Source organism: Tamandua tetradactyla, chromosome 2, assembly GCF_023851605.1.
Source record: "Tamandua tetradactyla isolate mTamTet1 chromosome 2, mTamTet1.pri, whole genome shotgun sequence".
In the NCBI taxonomy this organism is placed as follows: domain Eukaryota; kingdom Metazoa; phylum Chordata; class Mammalia; order Pilosa; family Myrmecophagidae; genus Tamandua; species Tamandua tetradactyla.
In genome coordinates this window covers 6,134,858-6,155,228 of record NC_135328.1, presented here as the reverse complement: position 1 = coordinate 6,155,228, position 20,371 = coordinate 6,134,858, and the positions used below count along the sequence as shown (strand labels likewise).

Genomic DNA, 20,371 nt, shown 5'->3' with positions numbered 1-20,371 from the left:
GTCATGAAGTGACATTGTTCCGTTAACCCATGTGGAGTATAATAGTTACATACATAACTAAATATGAGACAATATAAATATATTTCTTTGTTATTGTTCTTATTTTATATAAAATAAAACTGCACAAAGCAATAAGATTCATTAAAATTAATAAGAAATGGGGTACATGAGTGGTTCAGTAGTAGAATGTTTGCCTTCCATAGGGAGACCCAGGTTTGATTCCCAGACCATACACCTATAAAAGAAAAATTAATAAGAAATAGATATGTAATATATTGTATATGTCAATATTAGCACAAAGGAAAGAGAGAGCAGATTTGTATTGAAGCAAAGTTTCTGTATAGACCTGAAATTGAATTGATTTTAATCTAAATACAATCAGTATTAGTTAAGATGCAAATTGTAATCCTGGGAAAATCCTTAAGAAATTTATTCCAAAGAAAAACAGCCAATGTGAAAAACAAGGAAATCAATGTGGTACACTAGAATATATTCATTTATTATGAATAAATGCTAAGATGAAGAACTAGACAAAAAATGCTTACATTAATAAAGAGAAAATATACTGAAACAAAAATGTTTGGAGACTTCAGTATCATACTTTCAAAGATGGATAGAGCAACTAAGCAGAAAAAAAACTATGATATAGAAGACCTAAAAACACTATAAACAATCTAGTTTATAGTGTATAGAATTGCATAGAATATTTCACAAACAGAATATTTCACAAAACTAACAAAATACAGATTCCTCTCAAGCACACACAGCACTTTCTCAAAGGTAGACCATATGTTAAAGAATAAAACAACCCTCAGGATTCAAATGATTTGGGCATGCATGCTGATGACAATGGTGATAAATTACATTGTAAATAAAGTATAATAAATGGAAAACTTAGAAATTCTCAAATATATATGGATGCCAAGCAATGCACTCTTTAATAATCTATGGGTCACCAAAGCAAAACACAACGTAAATAAGAAAATCATTTGCAATATATAAAAATATAATACAATATAGCAACACATAGGGAATACAGTTAAAGTCAGGCATAGAGGAAATTTACAGATATAAAAGACTATATTAAGGTAGGAGAACTACATAGATTATCACTGAAATTTCCCAGTTAATATTAGGAATAGCAAAAATGAAACCAATAGAAATTACAAAGAAGAAAATAATAAATTTAAGAGAATGTAAAAAAAAATAGAGAATGAAAAAATATATAGAAAAATCAATAAAAATTAAAGATAAAAAGATAATGACAAAAAAGACTTGAAAATTATAAATACTCTAGCTAGATCAACCGAGAACAAAGAGTGAAGGAACACATTACTAACTCTGGAAAGCAACTGCATATTCCACTAATGAAAACTAATAGAATTATAAGGAAGATAGTATTTCAGGGGTACAATTCTCTCCTGTCATGCAGGAAACCCAGCATCAATTCCCAGCCCATGCACTTCCCAAACAAATAAACAAGCAAGCAAGCAAACAAAAAATAAAAAGCAAACAAACAAAAACTCAACAAACGGTTCTGCAATAATGGGATACTCACATGGAAAAGGAATAAAATTTGACCTGGCCATAAAGCATACAAAAAATAAATAAATAGAATCCTTTTTAAAAAGTATAAGGAAATATAATAACAATTGCATGCCCAAAAAACTACATACCTTTGATGAAAAAGAGAAATTTGTAGAAAGGTACAACTGCAAAAACTGACTTGAGAAAAAAACACAAAATCTGAGTACATCTATAACCAGTAAAGGGATTGTATTAGTAATTAAGATTTTTTCCACAAAATAAAACAAAGGCCAATATGGCTTCACTGGTGAACTGTATGAAATATTTAAAGGAGAATTCATGCCATTTCTTCTCAAAATCTTCCAAAATATAGAAGGAGAGGGAATATTTCTCTGTCCATTTTACAAGGCCAGTATTACCCTAATATCAAAAGCAAATGAAGCTATTAAAAAAAATCTGCTGGCAATAAAAATTCAAACGACTTCAAGAAACTGGTAGAAGACTGAACCCAGGAACAAATAAAAAGGAAAACACACTATGACCAAGGGGCATTTACGCCAGTATTACAAGGTTGTGTTCACAACTGAAAACTGATCACCATCAAACACCATATTTCTAGAACAAAAGACAGAACTGGCATGACCATCTCATACATACAGAAAGAACACGTGATGAATTTAAACACTCTTATGATGCAAACATTCAACAAACATATAAAGGAGCTTCTTGAACCTGATGAACAGCAGATAAGAAAAACCCTCAGTTATTATCGACATAAAGGCAAAAGAAAAATCACTAATGTTGCAGAGTACAATATCAACAAGTAAAAATCAATCCAGCTTTAATATACCCTCAATATATAATCAGGAAAGAAAATTAAGCAAACAATTCCATTGTCAATAGTATCCAAAAGAATAAAATATTGAGGAATAAATTAGCCAACAAGGTGAAATGCCTGTATACTGAAAACTATAAAATATTTCTGAAAATTTTTAAAGAAGTGAAAAGACATCATGTATTCACAGACTTTAAGACTTAATATTCTTAAGTTGTCAGTAATACCCAAAATGGGTTGCAAATGCAAGGAAGTTCCCATCAAAATTCCAGCATATTTTTCTGAATTGGAAAAGTCAATCTTCAAATTCAGATGGAATTGCAATGAGCCCCAAATAAACTAATGTTCAAAAAGAACAAAGTTAGAGATTTCACACTTCAAAGCTTCAAATCTCACCCCAAAGCTACGCTAATTAAGACAGGGTGGTACTGACATAAATTAGTCCTATTTTGCAGTGCAGAAATAAACATAATTATCATCTATTGTTGGCCATTCTGTGTCTCTGGCATGTCTCTGGCATTTCTCCGTGAACTTCCCCTCATAAGTTTTCACATTGTGTACATGGGAGTTTTTCCACTTATATAGATCTTTAATTTCTTTCAACAGTTCTTAATTTTCAGCATACACATGTCATATTTATTTGTTAGGATTATTCCGAAGTTTTTATTCTTTTATTGGTATTGTAAATGGAATTTTCATAATTTCATTTTTGAATAGAAATGCCACTGAGTTTTGTAAACTACTTTCATCCTAGAATATTGCTAAACTTGTTTATGAAGTCTAGTAGGTAGCTTTTTTTTTAGTCTAGTAGGTGTTTTTATAGGTTATTTAGGATTTCATGTTTAAAATATTCTGTTAACTGCAACTAGAGTTTTACTTCTTCCTTTCAAATTTGGATGACTTTTCTGTTTTTTGGACTTTGCCCTTCCCACTGTCTGTCCTGCTCCAGCCATGGCCTTCTGCCCACCCTCGTTCCCTGTGAATTCAGGTTCTGATGGGCTAAACCTGCTTTGCTTTAATCAAGGAGCTCCATTCTAGACTGTTCTCCTTTACTCTCCTTTACCTCCTTCCCCATGGTTAGACATAGTGCAGTTATCATTATCCTTAATTCCCAACTTTTTATACTGTCCATTTTCATGTCATTTACATCCAAGTTGTTCTCTACTTCCCATACAGTTTTTCCCAACTTATGTCTTTCAGGTTTGTTTAACCCACTGCTGTCATGGCATGCACGTGAACGCGCCCAAATTCCCCATCCTTTCATTAAAGTTTCATTCATTCATGCACTCTATTCCCTCATTCACTGTAGAATTGCCTAATTTTCTAACTTCCCTTACACTGCCCCTCTTTCATCTGTTCTCTTCTGTGCCTTCAATCTTATCCTTACATTTCAGTATTGTCTGTACACACATTGTCTTTAGCAATACCTACTGTTTCTTATGGTCAATTCTCATTTAATGTTTTATTTTACTACATTTTAAAATATCTTTCTTTGTAAAGTATTCCTCACCTTCTATTTCTTCAAATTCTTTTTCTAATTTATAGTTTAGTATTCTAAACTTACTAATAATGCTGTGTCTTCCAAAGTCATTGTTCCTTTATTCATTTCTTTTCAATTGTACCCAAATCTGTTCCCCATGAATTTTTCTTTTCATCTCTCTTAAAATGCCTCTCATGTCTTTACCTAACCCTCTAGGTGCCTCCAGCCCCTCACTTCTTCCCTTCCTTCCTCTCCACAGTAAATTGCTTTTTCCCTCTTACACTATTGCTTTTCAACCATGTTGTCCATTTACCTCTATAATTTTAATTTCTAATTTAAGAGACATTACTTGAACACTGCTAATGAACTGATGATGTTAGATTACAAACAGAGCTTTCTCTTTGCTAGAAGAATCAAGAGTACTATCTGACGTAATTTTTATTTAGTGATAAATTATTTTTTATATGACAAACTAAATCTATATTGTGTTATGAGAAAATAAAATAGGTGTTAAGTTTAATACCAGGTTTAATTTCGGACATTTCTTTCTGTTCACATTTTTTCCTTGATCCTTTTAATACTTTCTAACATTTTCTCACTTTTTCAACTTCTTTTTTGGTATTTAAAATTTCCTTATCTTTACGCAAAAACGTCAATCCATAAGAAGACATTTTTAGATCTAATTAATGTTCATCAATTCCTGAATTTGATTATAGTGCTAGTCTATGATTCCTTATAGATTATTTGTCCCAAATAAATCAGACTTTCATGAGTTACTGAAACATTCTAATTGCATAGCACACTTTTCTGACATTCATCATTTTACAAAAACAAAGATTCGCTATGGAAACATTTCCTCTAAATAGAGGAAGAAATTTGGGCTTAGAGGTTCATATTATTTGTTTGATTGACTTTTTTTCATTTTCTGAGTCACCCTCAATATTTATAGTGCAGTATCAGTTTTTATTTACATATATATATGACCTCTGTCATTTTCATTCAACAATGCTCTTTTCTTTTCCACAGGAACTCACCAATTTTTCTTTCATGAATGTGAATTTTTGTACATACCTTGATTTTGCTCTATTTTGTACTGAGTTTTATTTTTTAAATAACCTTTTAATTTTGAAGAATTTTAGATTTATGAAAGAGTTGTAAATACACTAGAGATGTTCCTTTCACTCTTTGTTTATCTCTAATGTCAACAAGAAACCTGACCATGGTTTAGTTATCAAAACTAAGAATCTAACATTGGTATCATTTCTATTATCCTAACTCCAGACATTACCAGATTTCTCAGATATTTCCACTAATAACGGTTTTTTTATTCCAGGATTCCATTTGGAAAACTGAATTGCATCATTGTGAATTTTTAGACACTTCTGGTCTACATGAAATTTACTCAGTCTTCCTTGCTTATTTATTACCTCAACAGTTTTGAATAGTCCTGGTGAGGTATTCTGTAAACTGCCCTTCAGCATGTCTGATGTGTTGTCATGGTCAAACTGGGTGATGGGTACAGGATGAAGAGGTGAAGTGCTTTCACTGCATCATTTCAAGGGGGTATAGGATGCCAGTTTCTCCTGTTATTGCTGATGGTACATTAATCACTTGGCTAAAGTAGTGTTTTCAACTTCTCCACCATAAAGTTCCTATTTTAGCCTATTCCTATTTTAGCCTATTTTCATTCATAGTGACGCATTAAATCCAGCTCACACTCAAGAGGAAATAAATCAAACCTCTATGGGCAGGGCCCATATCCACCCATGCTATCTGGAATCCATCTGAAAGGGAGAGTTGTCTTATTTCCCTACTTATTTCTTTATCCAGTCATTCCTTTATATAACATAGGTTCATGGATATTTATTTTATTCTTTGTGGTATAATCCACTACTACATTTTCATATTGTTGATAATTTGTCCTAGATTTGGCCTCTGGAAGCTCTTACAGGTTGGCTCTCGTGGCATTTTGACATAGCCTAAACAATTGTGTCTGAGTCTTTCCTTACTTTCTGTCACTGCAAGGTACTGCTTACTCATCAGCTTTTTTTTACCTAACCCAGTACTAGATGTGGTCATTTTCCCAAGGAATCCTGATTACTTTTATTTAATAAGGTATTGCAAAGCCATGGCTTGTGAAATGGGTCTGTTTTCTCTACTGTGGTGTCACCATATGTTTTATATTTATAGTCATGTGGTACTTACATAGATATGTGACTTCATATTTGTGTATATATACACACACACTGGACTGTATCCCATGTCTCTGCCTCTTATCCCGAAATCCTGTCATTCTAGTCTTCCTCTGTTGCTTAATTGTAATTTCCTTCTTTGGTAGTAAGAAATTAGGGCCAGCTATGTAAAGTTACCAACTATAGTACAGTGCTTACATACAGTGCTTTTTTGTCTTTTAGCCTTACAAATTATAGTAAAATAACTGTGTAATAAACTTACTTAGTACATTTCCCCCAAGCTCTTCAGTGAGTTGACCCATACATTTGTAACACAGCTTTGTTAATTTTTCACAGCCTGTATCCCAATCAAGCATCCCTGGACACAGTGATTGCCGTTAATATTTGCTTCTGTAAAAGTTTGCTGTTTCTGATGTGCAAGCCAATGTGTTTTCACACTTCCATTAAGTGATGTGTCCACCAACCCTAGTACACACTGAACAGTCACAGTACTCTAAAAATTCCCTTGCATGGTCCCCTTGTAGTGAGAAATTCCTTCCTGCCTCAAAGGTGGAAACCAATATTTCATTTTCTGTTCCCATAATATTACATTTTCTACAATGTTATACACATTGAATCATCTTATTTGTTTTCGGGTCTGTCTGGCTTCTTTTAAATTGCAAAATACATTTAGATTCACTCCTGTTGTTAGGTGAAAGGATAACTCATTCCTTTTTATTGCTGAGGACTATGGCCAATTCATGCTTGGGTTTTAGCCACGATAGCAGGTGCATAGTGATATCTCAATGTGGTTTTCATTTTCAGTACTCTAATGATAAATGATAATGAGCAAATTCCAAAAGCTAGTTTCCTGTTTGCATTTCTTCTTTGGAGAGATGTCTCATCTGATATTTTCCCGACAGTTTACACTGGTGTATTGATTATTTTAATTCTCCTAACGGTTTCTCTCATGGAAAAAGGTTATAATTTTGATAAAGTCCAAACTGAGCAATTTCCTAATCAAGTTTTTTTATGCCGTATCTATAAACTCATTTGCAATTCCCATGTCATGCCATTTTCTCCTGTATTTTCTACTATAAATTTTATGTTTTTAATATAGGTCTATCATTTATTTTGAGTAAGGTGTGAAGAATATATTAAACATCATTTTTTCTTGCAGGAACATCCAAGAGTTCCAACTTCATTTGTTGAAAGTGTTGTCATTTCCTTGCAAAACTGTCTTTGTGTGCTTTTGTCAAAACTCACTTGTTTAAACTCACACAGATCTATTTCAAGGCTCTCTATTCTGTTCCATAGACTTATACCTCTAAATTCATTATGCATTACCTCCCCATTCTCTCTGCCCTTCACCCCTGGAAACCAGCAGTTTACTTTCTCTCCCTACAGGATGGAACATCCTTTAATATTTTTTGGAGTTACCATGGTGCTGAAATTTAATATTCTAATTCATTTTCTGTGACCGACTTGTATATACTCAATGGTGTACACAAACTTGCTTCTAAACTCTTCTCTCCACCGTTCTTTATGTAGTTCTTGTCACAAATTTCATGGCTACTCTTTACAGCCCAAACCCAGTGACTTCTCACTGCATTTTCTGCATTTACCTTTAGGTCCTGTAGGAAGTAAAAGGTGGAGTTACAAACCAAATATATATTACAACTGGCCTTTATATTTACACTTACTGTTCTCTTGCTGGAGATGTTTATTTATTCATGTGCCTTCCATCTACTGTCCTTTCCTCTCAGCATACAGCACCTCTCTTGTGTTTCTCTTTTAGGGCCAGTCTAGTGGTGATGAATTCCCTCACCTATTGATTATCACATTTTTGGAAGACAAATAACCAGATAAACGGTTCTTTATAGGCAGTTTTCTGCTTTCAGTATTTAAATATGCTATGTCACTTCCTTCTTGCCTTATGGTTTCTGAAGACAAATCAGTACCTTATCTTATTGAGACTCCATGTATTTGACACACTGTTTCCCTCTTATGGCTGTCAGCATTCTCTTTTAATCTTAGCATTCAACAGTTTAATTATAATATGTTATGGTGTAGAGTTTAATTATAATATGTTATGGTGTATATCTACTGTGTATATACTGTTAAAGTTCATTGAGCAACTTGGATGTAGTTGCTCAATGTCTTTCATCAAATTTGGGAAATTTCTAGCCATTATTTCTGTGAATAATCTGTCTATTGTTTTATGTATGTGTGCACTTGGTGATGGTCGCAATTTCCTAAGGTTTGGTTCACTTCTTCATTTTATTTGATATTTAAAATTTTAAGGAGCCCTGCCTTCTTGGAATGAAACACAATTGATAATTATGTATTATCCTTTTTATATTCTGCTGGATTCTAATTGCTGTGTGGAAGTATTTTGTAATGTATCTTTTGAAAGATGAAAGGTATAGTTTTCTTTTCAAAACTAATCATATGTCTGATTTGGGGATTAGAGCAATGATGGCATCATGAAATGAGTTTTCAAGTATTCTCTCCTCTTCTAGCTGGAAAACAAAATGTAGAAATTCATATATTTTATTCATTAAATGTTTTGTATACACCTGGGAAGCTAGCAAAATAATTTGGGCCTGCAGTTTTCTCCTTTGGAAGGATTTCAACTACATGCTTAATTCCTTTAATATATTAGGGGTTTCAGGTTTTCAAATTTTCTGAGTATTGCTGGTTTGTGTCTCTCACAGTTTAAGTCTACTTAGTGTAATTTATCAAATGTATGTGAGCAGAGTTATTTGTTGTATTCCACTTTATCCTCTAATGTCTTGGGCATCAGTAGTGATGCCTCCTCATCTGTTCGTGGCACTAGGAATTTGTGTCTTTTTTCTTCTTTTCCTGATTAGTTTGGCTAGAGGTTTGTAATTTGGTTATCTTTTTGAACCATATGATTTTTCACTGTTTTCTAATTCTTTAAAGTATCATGTGTATTCTTCTTTACCTTCATTATCTTGATGACAGCACTTTTAGTTTTATGTATATTCTCAAAGAAACAGTTATTTATTCACTAACTTTATTTTCCTCTAGTGTTCTGCATCATGAGATATGTTCTAATCTTTATTAAGTCTTCTGTCTTCTTCTCTTGTGTCACCCTTAAAATTATTTGTGTATTTGTTCATGTGGAAGCTTCTGTCATTGATTTTTGTAGTAGTTTCTCCATTGCTAAATGAAATACCATACAAGGGACCAGCATAAACAATGGCAGTTTTTTTGGCTCCTGGTTTTGAGAGTAAGAGACATGCACACTCAAAGATTTGGCAAGGTGATACTTTCTCCCTGAAGACTGGTGTTTTGGGGCTGGGTGCCAGCCATCACTGGTCCTTGGCTTTTGTGTTTCATGTTAATGCACTTGCTGATATCTTACCCTTTCTCCTCTGATTCCTGTTGAACATTCCCTGTGGTTCCCTTTGTCCTTTCCCTTCCCTTTGCCAATAAGGACTTCTCCCATCTTGGGTCAATGTGCATCCTCATTTAGTTTGGGCATCCCTTAACTAATAAAAACTTCAAAACATCTATTTGCAGATGAGTACACATTCGCAGTGCCAGGGCCTGGGACCTGAACCTAACTTTTGTGGTAGGTATGATGCAATTCCCAACAACTTTATAGCTTTTTTCCTTTCTAAAATGTATATTACATGCTATAAATTCCTTTCTAAACATTGCTTTAGCTGAATCTAAAAAGTTCGAAATATTATATTTTTATTTTCATTCAATTCAACAGATTTTTACATTTTCCTTTAGAATTCCCTCCAATCCATGGGTTTATTTAGCAGTTTGCTATTTATTGGTTATATTAAATATTTCATTGAAGATATATTTAAACACAAATCAGAGGCGTTTTCAAGATATGTTTACACTTTGTGAATGTTTACATACAGTCTTATCCATGGCTGTACCTATTTTCCTGTAGCTGAATTGACACAGTGGATAGAGTATAATATATACTACAGTTCAGACCCAAATTGTATCAAAATAAATTCAGGATATTTCTGGGTTAAATGCACTAAATAAATGACACTAGTATTTATTTCTCAAATTTATTTATTGTGGAGAACATTTCTCTTTAACCGAAGTGGAAGAATATGATACTTTCTCTGTGAAGACTGGTGTTTTGGGGCTGGTGCCATCACTGGTCCTTGGCTTTTGTAGTTGACCCCAATTTTGATATGTTCTTTTGAAACTACTCCAAAATGAAAACACTCTTCATGTTAATAAGAGGAAAATGACATCCAAATATAGTTCTTGAAAAGCATTGGGGGTTTTCATTTTGTGTAACTACATTTTGCTTAACTACAGCTTCATTTCATTACAGGGAGACGCTCTGATATTTGAGTGATGACTTATACATAATGTCTGGTCTGAACAAATTTTCTTTTCAACTATGACAAAAACTACTAGGGAGCTTGAAATCTTGAAAACTAACAAAAACAGTATACTGAAACTTTACTTGAGGGTTTTTTTTCTTACTGTGGTTATATGTGGCATATAATAAAGGAGGTTAAATTAATTATATTTCCCATTTCTAATATTATGGATACTTGGGAAGGCAAAAGTGTATATTATACCTCAGTAAGTTGATATGAGCTCTTTATGTCCTTTTTTTCCTGGATTGTCTGAGTTACTCATCTGTGTATTTCAGGATTCTCATATTTATAAGCCTTAAGAGTAGAAATTAGATAACTTTCTCAAAAAAAGTTTTGCATGTATGCTCTATTTCTTCACTTTCTTATATAATGTATTTAATAATGCATATTATATAATGTATTATATATAATACAATACAAATATAATGCATTATATAATGTATTTAATACCAATTATACATTATTGGTACCTACATTGATTCCTTAAGTGCAGGAAACATGTTTTTCTTTCATTGGACCTGCATGCGGGGTCCAACCTGGGATATCTGCTTCAAATTTAAGGCGCCTAACTTTTCAAGGTAACTAATCTGATCTGCCAATGAAATGTATCTGGGAAACATATTAGTATTGCCAATCTCATAAATATAACATTGACTTAGACCTTGAGACCACTCTCACCTCTTGTGAGAACTAGGATTTGTTGGCGAGATAATATTAGGTGGTACTTTGGACAGTGGATGATTTTTCTGAAAATATTGCTCCTCTACCTATAAGGCCATTGATGTTGATGTTCATATGAGAAAATGAGCCAATGGAAAAGGTTCCCTCTATTAGGAGTTCAGTTACGGTTCTCTGTGCAATCTGGTTAGATCGTGTGACTCATTCCCAGTCCCAGCAGCAGCACTTTAGACCTCAGCAGAAATCCAAATTCCACCACCACCTGATGGCTGATAGTGAAGTGACACTCTTCAGTTAACCCATGTGGAATATAATACCTAAATACATGACTGAATATGAGACAATATAAATAAATTTCTTTGTAACTTTTTTGCTTTATATAAAATAAAATTGCATAGAGCAATGAGGTTGCATTAAAAACAAATAAGAAATAAATGTAATATATATGTCAATATTAGAGGGAAGCGAGAGAGAAGATTTGTATTAAAGCAAAGTTTCTGTATACAACTGAAATTGCATTGGTTTTAATTCAAAGAGGACTATTTTAAGTTAAGATGCAAACTAATTCTGGGGACAATCGTTAGGAAACCTACTCAAAAGAAAAATAGAAAACGTGAAAAACAAGGAAATACATATGATACACTAGAAAATATGTATTTATAATGAAAGAATGCCATGATGAAGAACTAAATGAAAATATGTGCCGCGGTCCAGCCGCAGCAGAGGGAACAGGCTTGAAGGTGTGGAGGGTCGTCGGCGCGAGAAGAACACCAAGAGACAGCTTAGAGAACTTTCCTCTGAGAAGAGTTGCTTAGATTTATTTTTGCTTAACTGATTTTATACCCTTATTTTTGGCAAGGAAACAGGTATCACAGAATCATGGTTGTGTCATGGCTTACATTTTAGGTAAAGTTACAGGTTCAGGGAAGCAAAGCGAAAGTATACGTTTTGATTTTCTTAGGAACACTTACACAAGATTTTAATAGCAGCAAGATATTGGCTTAAACCACAGACATTGTGTTTGCAGTTTTCTGAGTTTAGACTTTCTTTTCCTATTATTCTACAGGTGAGGCAATATGTCAAGACCTATTTTAATCTGGTTAAAGGTTAGCTTGTTTTGATTAAAAGGTTACATTGTTTACTTAGACTTTTTATTGTTTTATAGCAATGGACCGGTGCCGTGGTGGGGAGTAAATTTCTAGGATGGCTCAATGCAGGGTTTTTTAATTGTAAGTGTTTACTTTCTATGGGGTACTTTTCTGTGACTTGTTCTAAAAGCACTTCTGCCTGCTGTATATGCAGCATGACTTGTTTAATGGGGGCGTCCCAACCTAATTTTTTCCAAACAGTCATTAACAAGGTTTTGCAATTTGTACAATTTGTATCATTTTTTCCAATTCTTTTGCTTTCTGATTCGTTTTGATATAATGCTTGGAGCACAACCAGCAACAAGAAACACACAATTAGTGTCGTTAATCCCAGTATTTTTCTATTACACCATTTTATGCCTCGTCCTCTTTTGGGGCGTTGAAGGCCTTGCCACCGCCCTTCCTTCCAGGGAACTGTGTCAAACCGGGGAGGAAAAAGAGGACGCGGCATTTCCCCCTTTATTTTTTAAAATTTCTTTTTGCTGGACTCTCTCGATTTGCTTGATAGATGCTTTTATGGTTTTGATTGCTGCAGGAAAACAAAAAATAATAATTAATATTATAGTCACAGTAATGCCGAAGTTTACTACATTGGGCCATCCAATAATTGGGTTAAGATTTTGTAAGGAGGACCAAAGACTGTTTGCTAGGGTTTCATGTTCTGTTATATGTGCCTTACTTATGTCAGTTATTTGTTGTTGTAAAGTTAGAATATTTGGTGCTAGTTGAGTGTTATGCCATATTCCTTGTAAATGGATTTTTACTTTTTCTCATGACTGCTCTGTTTCATTATAGGGTGCTGGGGTAATACATATCCATTTATAATTAACATGACACCGGGTGGTAAGTTGGGTTTTTAGATTTTGAATCTGGTTTCCTAAATAAATAACTGTATCTTCTAAGGCGTCTACTCTAGTCTCTAAGTTTCTATCTAATTTTTCTTGTAGGGTTAAAGCTAAAGAAATATTATGAGTTAGAGTATTTACATGATGAGCAGTTTGTTGATTTTGAATGAGGGCTGTAGTTGATATAGCTAAAGAAGCAATAATGCTAATTAGAGCGGTAATTCCTAAAATTAACGTAGCTACAAAACGCTTAGGTCTCATTAAGTTGTTCAGCCTTTCCATAACTTGATAGCCAACATCATCAAACCATGGTTCATTTAACTTAACAGGTAATAAGACATAAGAAGGTTGATGCACAATAAGAAAAGTAGTATAATTTTTTGGCAAGCCAGAATTAATACAATTAGTAAGGAGACAGTTAGTGCACGTGATATGATAGGCATTATTCATTTGTGTGATATTAAACATGTGAGTCTTTCCTACTAGAATAGCATGAGGTGCATTTACACATGCACGAATGCCATAAGGAACAGGGGTTGAACTAGATGGGCGATATAACAACACCATATTAGTAGCAGCAAGCAGACGAAATAAGTTATTATATAAACCAGTTCGATTATGGGATGAAGCACTACTTTGATAAATGGGGGTCACTAATCCTGGGGTGAACCACCGTGTAAGGGGTTCCCCATCTGTAGGTAGACTCTTGTTATAAGTATATTTGTTTGTATTATTTATAATATATGCAGTATAATTATAATTAGGTGAGGAGACTGAAAAATCATAAATAGTAAGGTTACTTTTTACAGGGTAATATATGTTTGCTTTATGCAAAAAGCCACACTCAAGCCATCGGGGATAGCCTGTAGAGTGAATATTTTTCCAATAGATGTCCTTTTTAGGATATTTTTCTGTACAAGACTCAATCAAAGAGTTAAAATTTGAGGAAAGGTTTACATAACTTTCATTGTAGGTATGGTACCCAAGAGAAATCATGTTGAGCCCCCAGATGCTTCTTTTAGTTCCTTTATGACTTGGGGAATCAGTATAATATGACCGATAATTGATAGGCAAACAGCCAGGAGGAGGAGTCCCGGTTATTACAAAGCATAGAGGGGCTTCATCAGCATATCCGGTAAGATTAACATTATCAGTACTTTTAAAAGGAATAAGTGAACTAGGGAGTCCTCCCATAAGATTGGTATTATTAGTAAAGACCTTTAAGTTTTTATCCCCCCACGCAGTGGGGTGGAAAAGTGGTGGGTTAGGTATATAAGCCCAATATGATTTATTTACAGAAGAACCAGATACCTGACAGGAAAGAAGTGCAATTATAGCCAGAAACAGGTGAATAGGAGTAGGAGTTTTTCCGGTTATTAGGACTACCCTTTCTGCGTCAGCAGTAAGCTTTTTTATCTGCCCCCAAGTGGGCAGACTAGCTTGTCTGGTAGATTGAGCCTGCAGGGTAGAAGAGAGAGATAAATCTTCCATTCTAGGCACAAGATCTTCATCCATATTCTCCTGGGGGTAAGATGACGGGTTCTTCCACTGCGGAGGAAGAGGGGCTTTCCTCTTGTTCCTTCTCCGGGATGGGCGCCGATATGGGCCGAATGAGCCTATCGGGAATCCAGACTGGGGTTTCTGCATCCTGTGGGAAAATACAAGCATATCCTCGTCCGGAGGTTAGTAACACATCAGGACCTTTCCATTGTCCAGTTAGCACATCCTTCCATTTTACTAAAATTTGAGGCTGTATAATTTTATTCTAATGTCTACTCATTGGAGTCTCACCTTTTTCATTTGCATTTAAGTGATTAATGACAAAAAGACTGTGATTAATGATGTGATGAGGCGATAAGTACTTACTTTCACTATCTTGCAGTTTAGTAATTTGGTGCTTTAATGTTTGGTGGGCTCTTTCCACCACCGCTTGACCTTGGGGATTATAGGGTATTCCAGTAGTATGTTTGATATGAAACTGATGACAAAATTGTTCAAAGCCTTTTGAGACATATGCAGGGGCATTGTCTGTTTTTATATGTTGAGGTTTTCCCATATAAGCCATAGATTGTATAACATGTTGTTTTACATCTTTTAAAGCCTCTCCTGTTCGTGCGGAGGCAAACAGAACATGTGAGTAAGTATCAATAGTAACATGTACAAAAGCTAACTTTCCAAATTCTTTAATATGAGTTACATCCATTTGCCATAAAGCATTGGGTTTTAAACCCTTAGGGTTTACTCCAGTATGCAACTGTGGCAGGTGAGTTATACAAATAGGACACTGTTTAATGATTTGTCTAGCCTGTTCCCGAGTGATTTTAAATTGTAACTTTAATGCTGTAGCATTTTGATGATACAGTTTATGTGCATCTTGAGCTTGACTAACAGGAGTTTGTACTGGAAAGGCAACATAGTTAGTAAGTTGGTCAGTTTTAGCATTACCTTCTGCTAATGGTCCTGGCAAATTACTATGACTTCTGATATGTGCTACAAAAAAGGGAAACTGTCTCTGGTGGATGAGTTGCTGTAATGTTAAAAGATAGTGACTAACAGTAGAATTTTCAGAAATATAAGCTGTCTCAATAACAGGAAATAAATTTGCCACATAAAGAGAGTCTGTGTATAAATTAAAGGCCTGAGGGAACAAATTAAAGACTTCTATCACTGCCAATAATTCAACTTTTTGAGCTGATTTTTCTTTTGTCTGTATTTGTTTTTGAAGTTTTTTGGAATATATAGCAGCCGTCCCTTTAGCAGACCCGTCAGTGAAAATTAATTTTCTTGGGGAGGATAGGGGTTGAACACAACACCTTTGTGAAAATATAACAGGGTGTTTTTGTATAAATTGCAGTATAGGATCCGAGGGAAAATTATGTTTAATTTCCCCTGTAAATGCAGTTAAATTTATTATCCACAAGCTTGCGGCTTCAAACGTGGCCTAGGTTTCTTTTTCTTTTTTATTTCAGGTGCCGAAGCACTGAAGAAGGAACTGACATTGTTATGTTCATATTGAGCCGCTATTCTTTCCAATTCATCTACTTCAAAAGGATTAAGTTTATCCTCTCTTTCTGACTCTGCTTCACTTTCACTTTCTGAGGAGCTAGAATGGTCTTTCTGTATATTATAAGCAGGAGGCCTCTCTATACTGGTATAACTGCCTGTTTTAGCCATAGCTGTAACTAATGGTTGCTCTTCTTCAGTTGCCACTTCCCTGGCCATGCAAATAGCCTCATGTGTGGGGTCAAAACTATCTTTAAGGACATTCCATAGGGCAAAAGCATCAATAGGGACTCCATCTGGTCCATTTTTAGTATAATATTCTTTCATTTGTTTTCCTATTTTTTGCCAAGTATCTAAGTTAACAGTCCCTTCTTCTGGGAACCAGGGAGAAACATTTTGCACAAAAGAAAAAAATTCTCTAAGCTGTCTGCCGGTAACATTTATACCTCTCTTTTTCAACATATGCTTTGTTATATCTACAAACAAGGAGCGTTCCTTAGACTCCGTATGTCCCATGATTACTCGCTCTATCCGTACTTCCCAAGTACCTGACCGTAGCCAGAGGCCTGCAGTGCCTTATAGCGAGAGCCTTATACCCTCCCGTAAAAGAGAAAGCTTACCTTCAGGTCCCTGTTCGGGCGCCACTTCCGCGGTCCAGCCGCAGCAGAGGGAACGGGCTTGAAGGTGTGGAGGGTCGTCGGCGCGAGAAGAACACCAAGAGACAGCTTAGAGAACTTTCCTCTGAGAAGAGTTGCTTAGATTTATTTTTGCTTAACTGATTTTATACCCTTATTTTTGGCAAGGAAACAGGTATCACAGAATCATGGTTGTGTCATGGCTTACATTTTAGGTAAAGTTACAGGTTCAGGGAAGCAAAGCGAAAGTATACGTTTTGATTTTCTTAGGAACACTTACACAAGATTTTAATAGCAGCAAGATATTGGCTTAAACCACAGACATTGTGTTTGCAGTTTTCTGAGTTTAGACTTTCTTTTCCTATTATTCTACAGGTGAGGCAATATGTCAAGACCTATTTTAATCTGGTTAAAGGTTAGCTTGTTTTGATTAAAAGGTTACATTGTTTACTTAGACTTTTTATTGTTTTATAGCAATGGACCGGTGCCGTGGTGGGGAGTAAATTTCTAGGATGGCTCAATGCAGGGTTTTTTAATTGTAAGTGTTTACTTTCTATGGGGTACTTTTCTGTGACTTGTTCTAAAAGCACTTCTGCCTGCTGTATCTGCAGCATGACTTGTTTAATGGGGGCGTCCCAACCTAATTTTTTCCAAACAGTCATTAACAAGGTTTTGCAATTTGTACAATTTGTATCATTTTTTCCAATTCTTTTGCTTTCTGATTCGTTTTGATATAATGCTTGGAGCACAACCAGCAACAAGAAACACACAATTAGTGTCGTTAATCCCAGTATTTTTCTATTACACCATTTTATGCCTCGTCCTCTTTTGGGGCGTTGAAGGCCTTGCCACCGCCCTTCCTTCCAGGGAACCGTGTCAAACCGGGGAGGAAAAAGAGGACGCGGCAAATATGCTTATATTATTATTATTACAGGGAAATTATACTGAAACAATAATGTTTGGAGACTTCCATGTCCCACTTTCAAAGACGGGTAGAGCAATTAGGCTGAAGAATGTCTAGGATATAGATGATGTGAAAACACTATAAACAATCTAGACCTATCAGAATTACATATAATATTTCACAAAACAGTAACAAAATACAGATTACTCTCAAGTACACATAACACTTCCTCAAAGATAAACCATACGTTAAAGAATAAAACAATCCTCAGGTTTCAAATCATATGGGCATACTCACTGATGACAATGGAGCTAAATTTAATTAGAAATCAAGTATAATAAATGGAAAATTGAAAAATTCTCAAATATGCCAATGTCAAAAAAAATGCTCTTCAATAGCCAATGGGTTACCAAAGAAAACACAAGATAATAAAAAAATCATTTGCGATACAGGGAAATATAGTACAATATAGCGACACATAGGGGATGCAGCTGAAGCCATGTGTAGAAGAAATTTACAGATATAAAAGACTATATTAAGAAAGGAGAACTACATAAATCAGTCATTGAACTTTCCTGGTTCATGTTAGAAATAGCAAAAATGAAACCAATAGCAACTATAAAGAAGGAAATTATGAAGTTTAGAGACTATAAAAGAGAGAATGGACAAATATACAGAAAATCAATAAAACTACAAGATAAAAAGATAATGATAAAAAGATTTCAAATATATAAATACTCTCAAGAACAAAGAGAGAAGGAATACTTTACTAATCCTGTTACAAAAATGCATATATCACTAATAATCATACAGGGTTAAAAAAAACTATAAGGGAATACAATGAACAATTGCATGCCAACAAATTACATAACTTTGATGAAAAAGAAAACTTTGTAGAAAGACACAACTATGAGAAATGACTCAAGAAAAAACACAAAATCTAACTGCATCTATAAGCAGTAAAGAGATTGAACTAGCAATTGAGATTTTTCCAACAAAATTAAAAAACTCCCAGATGGCTTCACTGTGAACTATGAAATATTTAAAGAATTAATATCAATACTTCTGAAAATCTTCCAAATTATAATAGAAGAAGGACTATTTCTCCATCTGCTTTAAAGGCCAGTATTACCCTAACATCAAAACCAAATGCAGCTATTACCAAAAACAAACAAACAAACAAAAAACCCTGGTAATAAAAATTCAAATGACCTCAACAAAATACTAGAATACTGAATCCAGAAACAAATAAAAAGGAAAACACAATAGACCAAGGGGTATTTATCTCAAGATTGCAAGGTTGGGTTCGCATCTGAAAACTGATCACCACAATACACCATATTTCTAGAACAAAGGACTGAACTGGCATGACCATCTCATACATACAGAAAGAACGGGTGACAAATTCAAACACCTTTATGATGCAAACATTCAACAAACTAGAAATACATAAGGGAGCTTCTTCAACCTGATAAGCAGCAAATATGAGAAACCCTCAGTTATTACTGAACTTACAGGCAAAAAGAAAAAATACATTTTTCTGAGTTAAAGGGACAAGGATGTCTGCTTTCACCACTGCCACTCACATCGTACAAGAGGACAAAGTACAGGCAATAGTCAAAAAAGAAGAAAAGTCATCCAAACTCGAAAGAAAGACATAAAACTCTTTCTATTTATAGCTGACAAAATATATTTTTTTCCAATGTTAGTTAGCATCTTTATTGAAAGGACCTTAGAACACATTTATCCCTCACCCCTGACTGACACGCCATTGTTATTGTGTATTTTTAATGCCATCATTAATCATTATTCTCAAAGTTTAATATAAATGCAGAAAATGTTGCATATCAAAAATTTTGATTCAATGAATTTTCACAAACTGAACACATCAATGTGGTCCACACTCAGATCAAGAACGAGAATATTATCAGGACTCTAAAAGCTCCCTTGTGTTTCTTTCCAGTTGTCACCATCCCCTAGCAAAGGATAAACATTATCATGACTACAATGTTTTTCCTGCTTTTGTACCTTATAAAAATAGAAGCATATAATATATAGTTGTTTGTTCTTAGCTTCTTTCACTCAACATTTTATTTGTGAGCTTCACAGTTATTTCTTGGTTCTGAAATCTACTGTTTTATATTAATATGGCCACTCCAACTTTCTTTAGTTAATATCTTTATGCTATATGAAGATATATTACTCTTTTTACTTTTAACCTACTTATATCTTTACATTTAAAGTGGATTTCCTGTATATGGCATATGGTCAAGTCTTACTTTTAAAAAAATCTAATCTGACAATCTCTGTCTTTTCATTGGTACATTTAGACCATCTACATTTAATGTAATTATTTATATAGATGATTTAAATCTGTCATCTTGCTGGTTGTTTTCTGTTTATTCCATCTTTTCTTTGTTCCACTTTTCTTTTTTCTGCCCTTATTTTTCGTTTGGATTGAGTAATTTTTAAAATTTCACTTCAATGCCACTATTGGCTTATAACTTATACCTACTTTTAAATTTCCCTTGGTTTCTCTAGGGCTTAAAATATACATCTTTAATTTGTCACAATCTATCTTCAAATAATATTATATGGCTTCATGTGAGGTAGAAAACTTTACACTTTCAATTCCTCTTACCTATCCTTTGTGCTATTGTTGTCATACATTTGCTTTTCTATATCTTTTAAACCACACAAAATATTGACAAAATATTTTTAACAGGAAATCCTAAAGAACCTACAAAACACTTA

The 20,371-nt window shown here is 34.2% G+C and overlaps 1 protein-coding gene across 1 annotated transcript; it reads right to left on the bottom strand.

Annotated features, from left to right (window-relative positions):
• Positions 1-13,000: 13,000 nt before the first annotated feature.
• Positions 13,001-14,722, bottom strand: LOC143655498 (endogenous retrovirus group K member 21 Env polyprotein-like). Its single transcript, XM_077126749.1, has one exon. It carries the CDS (start codon positions 14,720-14,722, stop codon positions 13,001-13,003), a length of 1,722 nt encoding a protein of 573 aa, XP_076982864.1.
• Positions 14,723-20,371: the final 5,649 nt, after the last annotated feature.